Source organism: Abramis brama (assembly GCF_963993115.1).
Source record: "Abramis brama genome assembly, chromosome: 9".
NCBI classification, from domain to species: domain Eukaryota; kingdom Metazoa; phylum Chordata; class Actinopteri; order Cypriniformes; family Leuciscidae; genus Abramis; species Abramis brama.
The window spans coordinates 33,228,780-33,241,646 of NC_139971.1; the positions used below are offsets into that span (position 1 = coordinate 33,228,780).

At 38.3% G+C, this 12,867-nt stretch overlaps 1 protein-coding gene across 2 annotated transcripts in view; it reads left to right on the plus strand.

The window, feature by feature from the left end:
* syt19 (synaptotagmin XIX) overlaps window positions 1-2,697 on the plus strand; it is a 5,951-nt gene extending 3,254 nt beyond the window's left edge. For both annotated transcript variants that reach the window (XM_084123998.1, XM_084123997.1), the window contains exon 7: window positions 2,108-2,697. In XM_084123998.1, the coding sequence (XP_083980124.1) occupies window positions 2,108-2,415 (308 nt within the window). In that variant the 3' untranslated portion in view covers window positions 2,416-2,697. The remainder of the gene's footprint in view (window positions 1-2,107) is intronic.
* Window positions 2,698-12,867: the final 10,170 nt, after the last annotated feature.

Consider the following 12,867-nt stretch of genomic DNA (forward strand, 5'->3'; position numbering starts at 1 on the left):
AAATGAAAATGATCCCATGATTTACTCACGCTCAAGTCAGCCTAGGTGTATATGTGTTTCTTTTTTCAGTCAAACACATTTGGAGTTATATAAAAAAAATATCATGGGTCTTCCAAGCTTTATAATGGGAGTGAATGTACCATAGATTTTGAAGCCAAAAAAATGCATCCATCGATCATAAAAGTAATCCATACGGCTCCAGGGGGTTAAAAAAGGCCTTTTGAAACAACGCGATGTGTTTTTGTTAGAAAAATATCCATATTTATGACTTTATAACTATAATCACTGGTTTCAGGTAATGGTTGTACGCGAGTCGAGTTCTGGTCGAAGAGTGACCTCTTAAGTTAAAATACTTCAACTTCAACTTATTGCAGTCAGTTGCCAAGGCAGGAAACATTTAAAAATGTTCTAATTCTAATTTTGTTTATTTTTTATTTTATATAAGCTTTATTTCAATTACTGAGAACATTTTTTAATAGTTTTAGTTAACAGTAATAACAGTGAAATAGCAACGATGGCATGGAACGTTTCTAAGAGAAGCAGCGCGATCGTGTGATATTGATTTTATTGATTTCACAAACAATATTTAAATATTGAGGAACTTATGTTTTAGACACAGTATTGCCAGTTTATGTTTTTGCTCCGACAACAAAAATCCACAGCAGAACAGGTGCAGAACACAGTAGCGGTGTTTCATTCCTGACTGATTTAGTGTTTTTGAGCAAAACGTTTACATGAATCATTCAATGACTTGATCGTTTTTGAATGAATCGGTTCAAACAAATGGCTTGACTCCAATGTTAGCTTCACTTCCTGTCTCCTTAGATACCTTCATCTGATCGATTTTTGAAAGCAGCATAGATGCATCCTTTCTGCCTACGATAGTTGAGCGACAGTTGAGCTAAAAAGTAAATATGGCATCTAAGAGTTATGGTTGGAGGTCAGTTTGTGTGTAAATGTAAGTTTTTGACCAACACCTTTAATGTTATTTACTCCGGAAATTGCTATTTTAGTAATTAAATATTTGCTTAGTTATCACCTAAGCTTACTCTATTTTGTTGTAGATCCGTTACACTGCCTTAGAAGTCATCTAAGAAATCAGTTTCATGAGGTGCCTTGCGCAAATGTTGCCTGCAAAGTCATTGCCTGATTAGGCAGCGAGGCAACAAGTCAGCTGCCATCGGCAACATCCGAAATTGCATACTCTCTTGAGTAGGTACTAATTTTGAATAAGTAATTACTTCGCGACTGCTAAAAAAGTATGTTACATAGTATATTATGAATGTGTGTAGTATGAATGTAATCTGGACGTACTACATTCGCCATGTTGCCCTTATCATGTGACCTACCAGTGTCAGTTACGTCACTTCACTGCCATTCAAAAATCCTCTCCCGTTGCCTCATGGGATAGTAAAGTGTCCATCAGATGCACACTTCAGAATCCCGCCGGAAGAAGTAGGTCATCCGGGTACTTTTTGCCCACTTTTTTATGAGTATTGTGAATTCGGGCATACTTCTTTTGTCGCATACTGTATCTCGCCTAATAAATAGTAAGGAAGTATGCGATTTCGGATGCAGCACTAGTCATTTGTCTCCACTTACTCCCTTGAGGATGCAATCCTTACTGATTACCTAAAATTAGGAGTTTAATATATTCCTTTATACATTGTGAACTAACAACAAACGGTTAATTGAACATTAACCAAGCTTATAATAAATGCTGTAAAATTACTTTAAAGCCACACCGCGGAACTTTTGCGGGCGCTAGACCTGTAACTTTCACGTCTAGCGCCCCTAGAGGCCACAAGCGCCGCAGCACTGTCGCAAAAGTCTGCTCCATGAGTATATCAGAGCCTATGGTCACGTGATGGCCGTAAAGCGAAACGTTCTCCAGGTCACATGACCTGGCCAACGACGGTCCGTCTTCTCCAAACTTACATAGGCGGTATTTCAAGAGGGCAGCCCCGCTCGGAGCATTAATAGTGTCAAACGCTGTATATTGGCCTGAGGAATCATTTAAAATAACTCGTATGCGTCAACTCTTTAGGTCACAAAGTCCACGGTGTGGCTTTAAATTATGTAAGGTGTTTTTTCATTGTATTCACAGCTCTTTATGCCAGAATCAGCATCATCTGCAATCAGTGCAAACTTCGACATCAGAGGACAACACAGAAGATGTGCTGGGAGGTGACTGTGTTTAATGAAGTCCTGACTTTTGTGTTGCCAGATCAACATATAAGAGAGTGCTCCATTATAGTGTCTGTTTTCGAACTTCAGCCTTCAAAGAAGTCTTCCAAGCGCTTGATTGGTAACATCCAACTCAAAAAGGACAAGACCTCAGAGAATCCGCACTGGAAGCTGATGATGCAATCACTACGACAGCCAATCGCTAAGTGGCATTTCATTTCCATCTGAATATTGACGCACACACATGCTCACATTTCTCGAGGTGGGAGGTCGAACTTCCGACTTTAGTGTGTGTTTTCAGGTTGGAATGTGGAAACAATTTGCGCTGTCAGGGATAAAAAAACGCTGATGGATTGTTATATGTGTTTTTTTTAATATCTCTGGATACGTTTGCAACTCTTTCACACTCTCACCACTCGTATTTATCTTTCAACTAACCATATGTAACAGAAGAGATATATGCATCATTTTTATAATTTAATAAAAATAATAAAGTCACAAACATATTCACCACATCTCAAATTATGAATTGTGTTTAGTGGCGTTCTGCGATGGACATTTTAAACATGTTTGGAAAACAAGGACTGACACCATTGTCTTGCTAAAGCTAATTTCAAAGCTGACATTTAAATGCAGCCAGAGGTGGACAGTAACAAAGTTCATTTACTTGAGTACTGTAGGCCTACTCAAGTACACTTATTGAATATGTACTTTAGTTTAATTAGTCAACACGATTTTCATTTTCAACCACAATACAGTCTGTCCAATGTTGGAGATTAACGTCTATCTGATGTTGGATTCTGACATCAACCTGATTTTCATTTTCAACATTTGGTCTTCTAAATGCAAATGTTGTCATTGTAGCATTGGAGCACACTAGCTTATAGATAACAGTAAGGGTAACATATTCATACTAAAAGACAAAAAACTTTAAATAGGGCACTATTTGAGGGAATAGCCATTTGGGTATCCGACTCCGTTATTGAGTGCATTTATTCGATTTCACATTCAATCCCACTACTGGAACTGTGTTCTTGAAATAAATTTGATATTGATAGTACAACCTCCTGAAAGTGACAAATAAAACTGAATTTAAAACAATTCTGTGCAAGTGTAAGGCAATGGTGAGTTGAACCAAAAGAGTTGAACCTAATCTAGCAAATTATAGACCCATTTCAAATCTACCTTTTATGTCTAAAATACTAGAAAAAGTTGTGTCCACTCAACTGGGCTCTTTCTTGCAAGAAAATGATATCTATGAAAAGTTTCAGTCAGGATTCAGGCCGCATCATAGCACTGAAACTGCGCTCGTTAAAATCACAAATGATTTACTCTTAGCTTCTGACCAAGGCTGCATCTCAATACTAGTTTTACTTGATCTAAGTGCTGCGTTCGATACTATAGATCATACAATACTCTTAGATCGACTACAAAATTGGTGTTCAAGGACAAGCATTAAGCTGGTTTAGATCATACTTATCAGACCGCTACCATTTTGTCTATTTAAATGGAGAAAAATCGATCATAATTCCAGTAAACTATGGAGTGCCGCAGGGATCTGTGTTGGGCCCTCTGTTATTCTCAATATATATGCTGCCACTTGGAAATATTATAAGGAAACATGGAATTAGTTTCCATTGTTATGCTGATGACACTCAAATATATATTTCATCACGGCCGGATGAAAACGCTAAATTATCCAAATTGACAGAGTGTGTTAAAGATATAAAAGATTGGATGACGCGTAATTTTCTATTATTAAATCCAGACAAGACAGAGGTAATACTTATCGGTTCAAAAAACCGCCCACAGAACCTCTCACAATACAACTTTGACATCGTAGGATGTCCTGTTACTTTATCCTCTACAGTAAAAGACCTGGGTGTTATACTCGATTGTAACCTGTCTTTTGAAAATCATATTTCGTATGTTACAAAAACAGCCTTTTTCCACCTTAGAAACATTGCTAAGCTACGTAATATGCTATCAGTTTCTGATGCAGAAAAGTTAGTTCATGCATTCATGACCTCGAGACTAGATTACTGTAATGCTTTATTAGCCGGTTGTCCTGCATCCTCAATAAACAAGCTACAGTTAGTCCAAAATGCAGCCGCTAGAGTTCTTACTAGATCAAGAAAATATGATCATATAACACCGATTTTATCATCACTACATTGGCTACCTATAAAGTTCCGTATTAATTATAAGGTATTGCTACTGACTTATAAAGCCCTAAACGGCTTAGCTCCAGTCTATTTAGCGGATCTTCTATCACCCTATAATCCATCGTGCTCTTTAAGATCAATAAATTCAAGGCTTTTGGTCATACTTAGGATATCCAGATCAACCAAAGGAGGGAGAGCATTTTCACATTTGGCTCCAAAACTCTGGAATAGCCTTCCTGATACTGTTCGTTGCTCGGACTCACTCTCCCAGTTTAAAACTAGATTAAAGACGCATCTTTTCAGCCAGGCATTCATATAATATTGTTAATCTCACAGTTTCAAACTACAATCCGGCCTCTAGTTCATAAATGCCAGAGGAGAACTGGCCCCCGACTGAGCCTGGGTTCTCCCAAGGTTGTTTTTTTCTCCATTAGGTCACCTGATGGAGTTTTAGGACACCATTAGGCCGCTTGATGGAGTTTTTTCGGTTCCTTGCCACTGTTGCCTTTGGCTTGCTCAGTTGGGGATAGTTTGGGGATATTTAATTTTATTCTATCAATCAATAAATTCCACTAGAAACAAACTTTGTTGTATTATTTTATTTTAATACTGTGAAGCTGCTTTGATACAATCTGTATTGTGAAAAGCGCTATACAAATATACTTGATTTGATTTGATTTGATTTAAACAAGTAATTTCCTAACCATTAAATGTGTCATATAGCCCATTAAAACTTTCTCTTAATGCTGACAACAATGGAAGCACTTGGGATAGATTTTTTGAAGATTTATTTATTTGCACAAAAGAGGACAATGGTACAAAGTAATTACCAAAGCAATGTTTTAAGTGTGAAAATAATGCAAAATCAACACAGAAATTCAAATTATGTGACAAAAGATGTCCTTGAAACAATGAGGCCTTCACTTTAAGCTTTCATTTCACAATGAATTATATATTGTTGGGTTTTTTTTCCAGATAAAGCAGTCAATGCAGAGTTCACACACACACACACACACACACACACACACACACACACACACACACTGTCTGGTTCATTTTTTTTGTGGGGACTCTCCATAGACGTAATGGTTTTTACACTGTACAAACTGTATATTCTGTCCCCTTACACTAACCTTACCCCTAAACATTTAGTCCCCACAATGTAATATAAACCTGTACACACACACACACACTCATATACAGTGAGGAAAATAAGTATTTGAACACCCTGCTATTTTGCAAGTTCTCCCACTTGGAAATCATGGAGGGGTCTGAAATTGTCAGCGTAGGTGCATGTCCACTGTGAGAGACATAATCTAAAAAAAAAAATCCAGAAATCACAATATATGATTTTTTAACTATTTATTTGTATGATACAGCTGCAAATAAGTATTTGAACACCTGTCTATCAGCTAGAATTCTGACCCTCAAAGACCTGTTAGTCTGCCTTTAAAATGTCCACCTCCACTCCATTTATTATCCTAAATTAGATGCACCTGTTTGAGGTCGTTAGCTGCATAAAGACACCTGTCCATCCCATACAATCAGTAAGAATCCAACTACTAACATGGCCAAGACCAAAGAGCTGTCCAAAGACACTAGAGACAAAATTGTACACCTCCACAAGGCTGGAAAGGGCTACGGGGAAATTGCCAAGCAGCTTGGTGAAAAAAGGTCCACTGTTGGAGCAATCATTAGAAAATGGAAGAAGCTAAACATGACTGTCAATCTCCCTCGGACTGGGGCTCCATGCAAGATCTCACCTCGTGGGGTCTCAATGATCCTAAGAAAGGTGAGAAATCAGCCCAGAACTACACGGGAGGAGCTGGTCAATGACCTGAAAAGAGCTGGGACCACCGTTTCCAAGGTTACTGTTGGTAATACACTAAGACGTCATGGTTTGAAATCATGCATGGCACGGAAGGTTCCCCTGCTTAAACCAGCACATGTCAAGGCCCGTCTTAAGTTAGCCAATGACCATTTGGATGATCCAGAGGAGTCATGGGAGAAAGTCATGTGCTCAGATGAGACCAAAATAGAACTTTTTGGTCATAATTCCACTAAACGTGTGAAGCATGGGGGTGGTAGCATCATGCTTTGGGGGTGTTTTTCTGCACATGGGACAGGGCGACTGCACTGTATTAAGGAGAGGATGACCGGGGAAATGTATTGCGAGATTTTGGGGAACAACCTCCTTCCCTCAGTTAGAGCATTGAAGATGGGTCGAGGCTGGGTCTTCCAACATGACAATGACCCGAAGCACACAGCCAGGATAACCAAGGAGTGGCTCTGTAAGAAGCATATCAAGGTTCTGGCGTGACCTAGCCAGTCTCCAGACCTAAACCCAATAGAGAATCTTTGGAGGGAGCTCAAACTCCATGTTTCTCAGCGACAGCCCAGAAACCTGACTGATCTAGAGAAGATCTGTGTGGAGGAGTGGGCCAAAATCCCTCCTGCAGTGTGTGCAAACCTGGTGAAAAACTACAGGAAACGTTTGACCTCTGTAATTGCAAACAAAGGCTACTGTACCAAATATTAACATTGATTTTCTCAGGTGTTCAAATACTTATTTGCAGCTGTATCATACAAATAAATAGTTAAAAAATCATACATTGTGATTTCTGGATTTTTTTTTTTATGTCTCTCACAGTGGACATGCACCTACGATGACAATTTCAGACCCCTCTATGATTTCTAAGTGGGAGAACTTGCAAAATAGCAGGGTGTTCAAATACTTATTTTCCTCACTGTATACTGCATATTCTACAGCTTCAGACATAAAGTCTTAACAATAATGAGAGTAGATTGAAATATATATTCGTGTATTCATTATCTATGAGTCCTCACTATCATATTTTACCAGGCTAATTTAAATCAGCTGTAAACTGTATCCACAAGATGGCTCTCTAACACCATTGGAATAATTAAGCTTATCTGTTGTTTTGACCCAATCATAATAAGATCTTCATACTAATGCCCAACCCACAATTCTAATACATAATCACTTAAAAAGGATTATAGTTATTTGAAAAATTATAATACAGACAAATCAGGATAAATGTGAGTCAACAACAGTGCGATGCAAATTGAAATATTCAATTGACAGTAAACTGTTACCCCTCATCTATCTCCACACTGCATGTGTCTGTAATGAAAGACTTCTCACAGATGGATTTCTGCCGCAAAAGTTGCACACGTCACCCATCATTCCCAGCCCACTGACTCACTGCTAAAACTCATCTTGAGGCGGCTTGATCATTAGTGTGATGCTAGGATAAGAACATAAGGAAGGAGAACAGACCCACATACCATTTAAACAGATGGGCGTCTCAAAGGCACTTTATTTAGTTTTGGCCTGCCTCCATTTTGTTTGTTTGAAGTTACTGCCGAGCCACTGGAGCAGTCTTCTTGTAGACAGATATTGAATTAAGGCAAATATCACGACTTTGACTCATAATGAGCGGTGCTGAACAGATGTTACGGTACCTCCGCTGCTCAAGGCCATTCTCAGACATTTCATCTCTCTCTTCAAGACTGTTTGGTAAACTATTTCTCCCAGAGTCTGTTAATGAAAGGCGAGAAGAGTGAACATGAGAAATCTGGGGCCTTGGAAGGGAGGAATGCATTCCTATTTTCTTGTTTTTATGTAAAACCACCATATTGCTTCTACATTATTACAATTACACAGCAGGGCTGAGAAATACTTGACATTTCACCTTACCTAAACTTTTAAGTCACTGGAGTAATGGCTGCTGAAAATGTAGCTTTGCCATCACAAGAATAAATTACATTTTAAAATATATAGATTTTTTGAATGAATAGTACTTCACAGTATTACTATTTTTATTGTATGTTTGATCAAATAAGTGCAGCCTTTGTGAGCATAAGATACTTCTTTCAAACTATTGAACGGTATTGTACATTAAACAATAAAAAATAATTGTCACCATTTTAAACACTCGAAAAGAGAAAAGAAATCCACCACGCGCAAGCCCCTGTTCTTCCACCATAAATGGGGTAACAGTGTTGGGGAAAGTTACCTTTAAAAGTAATGCTTTACAATATGTGTTACTCCCTAAAAAAGTAACTAATTGCGTAAAGTAATGGGTTACATTACTTTTGCGTTACTTTTTCTCACCTGGGCTGGGCTTGCTTGTTTGTTTTTTAATTAAAAAAAATTTTTTTTGCAAATATAAAGGCCTTTTCACACCAAAAGTGAAATGAACAAGCCTCAGGCTGAAGGAAATGCAAATTCACGGCTTTACAGTACATTTTAAGTGCATGACTGTTAATGCATTTCTGGCATTTCTTGTTTTTTAAAAAAAAAAATTATTAAAAGGAGTTGATGCTGTGCTGCGTGTTTAATGTGTATTTAACTTCAAGTTGTATTTTCAGTCATAATGAGCTGAAAACAAGTGTGTTTTTTACTTTAAAAGTCTAACTGAAATTTCAATAGTAGCCTAAAGCCTCATCATTTACTCACCCGTATGTCGTTCCAAACATGTATGCATGTGTAACACACAAAAACAGTTATTTTGTAGAATGTTGGCAACCAAAATGTTTGACTTTTGTTGACTTTTTTTGTCCACACAAAGGAAGTCATTGGGAACTAAAACTGTTTCGTTACCAACATTCTATATTTTTTTGTGGGCGTGTAACACAGAAGAAAGAAATGCATACAGGTTCGAAACGACATAAGGGTGAGTATGTTTTATAAATCTTAGGAGTTGTTAACTGCGGACTGGTGGGCTTTTAAAGCAAGTTAAACGATTTATTTCTTGACATAATATGACTGAACCCCTTTAGAAAAAAAATCAGTTAAAGGGCAGTCTATGAAAAACACTTCCCACTGATTACTGAGGTCACCAAACTTGAAAAATTGGTTTTGTGATAGTTGAATGTATTAATTTATTAAATTATTCATTATATGTATGGCTCCTTATGTGCTCAGAGTAGGGGGTATGCCCAGATATGTATTTGTGTGAATTATATTTTTTAGGCTGTACAATCATGGCAAGAGCCATGGTCCTATAGCTGTCCCAGGCCACTGCTGTCACTGCAGTAACACATGATATGTAGAGTTGGGTCAAACACCAGTTACGCAACATTAATGAATTGGCCCAGGGCATAACGGAGAGTGCTGTAGGACTGTTATTGTTGTTGTTGTTTTTGTTGAAACAGAACTTGATTCTGTTGATATGGGTGGGTTGTGTAGTGTCTTACTGTAAATATATTTGTTCATTATACAGCATAAATACATCCATTAAAAACATTGATGTCATTTTGTGTATTGGGTGTGGCAATCAGTGTCACGCGGTGGCTGTATACAAAGCACACAACAACTGAGAATCCAAAGAAACACTTTATTATAAAAGAAAACGAGCACGTAGGAGAGCACAGAGAAACACAACCACTCTTCCATAAAAATACAGGACAAAGAACTAAGGGGAACTCAGGGCTTATATACAAACAGGGTAATCATGGTAGAAACAGAACAGGTGTGGGGAACTAATTAACAGCCATAGAAACAAACTAGTGGCGGGAAATGAGAACAACTGAAACGGGAACTAGATACATGTTACAATCAGAGTCATTAAAAAGTTAAAACCTTCTGTGTGTTCCTATTCTGTCTTCAATGTCACAATGTTGCGAGCCCAATTAAAATAGACTTTTATGCCAAAAGAAGTACTTTGGAGTGGAATATAATTTGTCTAGATTCAAAGAGCACTCTAGTTTTTGTTTTGTTTTTTGTTGTTTAAAATAAGCCAAGGCCCTTCCAGCATGCAGCATTCCTAAATCTATTTATTCACAGATACAAACACACCTTTGAACAGCAACTGAATCAGGGTGTCATGACTGAAAACTGGAAAAGTGAGTCAAAGTTAACGAGATAATTCTGTCATCATTTACTCATCCTCAAGTTGTTCCAAACCTGCGTGAACTTATTTCTTCTGCTGAAGATAAAAGATGATATTTTGAAGATTATGGGTAACCAAGCAGTTGATGGACTATTATAGTGTTTTTCCCCTCCATTCTATTTAAGTCAATGAGGCCCATCAACTGTTTTGTTACCCATATTCTTCAAAATATCTTCTTTTGTATACAGACGATAGAAATCCATACAGGTTTGGAACAGCTTGAGGGTGAGTAAATGATGACAGAATTTTAATTTTGGGGTGAACTATCTCGGCGTGGGGGAAAACACTGCGAACATCGTGTGTATTTGAATGACAAAAATGTCGTATTGCGAGTCACTGACGCCTGCCGATCGGCAACGGTACATTGCAAAATTAACTGCAAATAGCGCCAAGGCAATGTTTTCCCCCACGGGCTAGACCTGCAAACTCCTCAGAGTAAAAAAGGTGGGATGAGGTGAGGTGAGGATTCAAATTCTGCACAGCTAAGATTCTTGATAGCACTGTGTGGAAAAATATGCTTTTCAAAGAAAACAAGTGGTTTTATTAATTAAATTAAAGTTTAAGCTTAAGTAAGCAAACTGTACTTTTTATGTAATTTATGTAATAAATAGAACCTTATTGTAAAGTGTTACTGATTAGTTATACACCGATTTAGACGTCACCTGAGTTCACTGTTGGAAAGATCAGTTGTTTTAACCATTCATTAAAATTAATCGGTTCAAAGGAGTCATTAGTTCGCGAATTGGACGTTCATGCGCGTTGTGCGATTATCCCAGCAGACATGGACATCCAAGATTTGTGTCAACACAGAAAACATTTCATCACTGAATAGTTTTTTTCGTTTAATTAAAGTGTTGTTTTATGTCAGATGAATGTCCGGAATTTTTTTCAGAGAAGATAAGACAACTTATTTAGCACAATTCACACCAGCGATAATTCAGGAAAAAAAAATCTCTGAATGCTCCACATGAAACTTTGGTCTTCCGACCTTTTACCATCATGTTGATTTATTTTGATTAATGTGCGAGGGAGAGAGAGCAAGACAGCGCTTAGTTTGGAGATGGTGAAGTCTTGTTTACACTTTCGCCTGGCTCCGAAGAGAGAGAGAGTGTGCGCGACCGAGTCTCTCTCTCTGCTCGTTCTTTCAGTTAAACATGCGCCCTGTCACAAGCGCAGCAGTTCATTACTCACGATCAAATAAGACTTTGGCGGGACAAAAATTAACTTTGGCGGGCGCTAAAACAAGTTCAATGCAGGAAAATTCATGCGTGAGTTTCCATTAGACTCGCACGGTAGCCAGGCGTCTTATCCAATGGCGACTAGCAAGCTCAGTTGACGCTGTGTGCTTCAAGATTCTGACGCAACTAGTGCTAATGCCGCGTTCCAGGCAACCTGTAACCCGTGTTTTTCCAACTCGTAACTGGGAGTACATCGTTCCAGGCAACCTGTAACCCGTGTTTTTCCAACCTTATACCCGTGAAAGTGCACTGGAATGGCAGTCAAACCCGTGACTTCCCACCCGTGAACTCGTACTAGATCAATGTACTCCCAGTTACGAGTTGGAAAAACACGGGTTACAGGTTGCCTGGAACGCGGCATAAGATTCCGATTGGCCAAGAAAAAAAGTGCTAAGATTCCGATTGGCCCAGAGAAATGTCAATTATAAGAATTATCCAATAATGTTTTGCAATTCTAGCCTGCATGGCATGTTACTGTGAGTAACAGTACAATAAAAAACAGTAAAATACTACTAAGATCATCTAACATTCACACGTTTGCCCTGTGATAGGCTACAAGTTATCTCCATAAATACTATTTTCTCAATTCTGCATGCATTTTTACTTACTTACATCAATTGCTCGATCAATATTATCATCACATATTTTACATTTACATTTTTTACTGTAGGTACCACAAACAATTTAATATAGGTAAGTTTGTGTATATTTATACGTAGTACAATACTGTATGTGCTGCTTATAAACACCAGACAGATTATTATTATTATTTATGAAACAGATCTTTACTCATCTCACTTGCACAAAATAAATGCAGTAATAGAAAGCATAGAAACGCAATGCATAGAAATGACTGTGGGGGCCATTTTAGTACAGTGAACTCATTGTCATGTTCAAGAAACCAATTTGAAATGATTCGAGCTTTGTGACATGGTGCGTTATCCTGCTGGAAATAGCCATCAGAGGATGGGAACATGGTGGTCATAAAGGGATGGACATGGTCAGAAACAATGCTCAGGTAGGCCGTGGCATTTAAACGATGCCCAATTGGCACTAAGGGGCCTAAAGTGTGCCAAGAAAACATCCCCCACACCATTACACCACCACCACCAGCCTGCACAGTGGTAACAAGGCATGATGGATCCATGTTCTCATTCTGTTTACGCCAAATTCTGACTCTACCATCTGAATGTCTCAACAGAAATCGAGACTCATCAGACCAGACAACATTTTTCCAGTCTTCAACTGTCCAATTTTGGTGAGCTTGTGCAAATTGTAGCCTCTTTTTCCTATTTGTAGTGGAGATGAGTGGTACCCGGTGGGGTCTTCTGCTGTTGTAGCCCATCCGCCTCAAGGTTG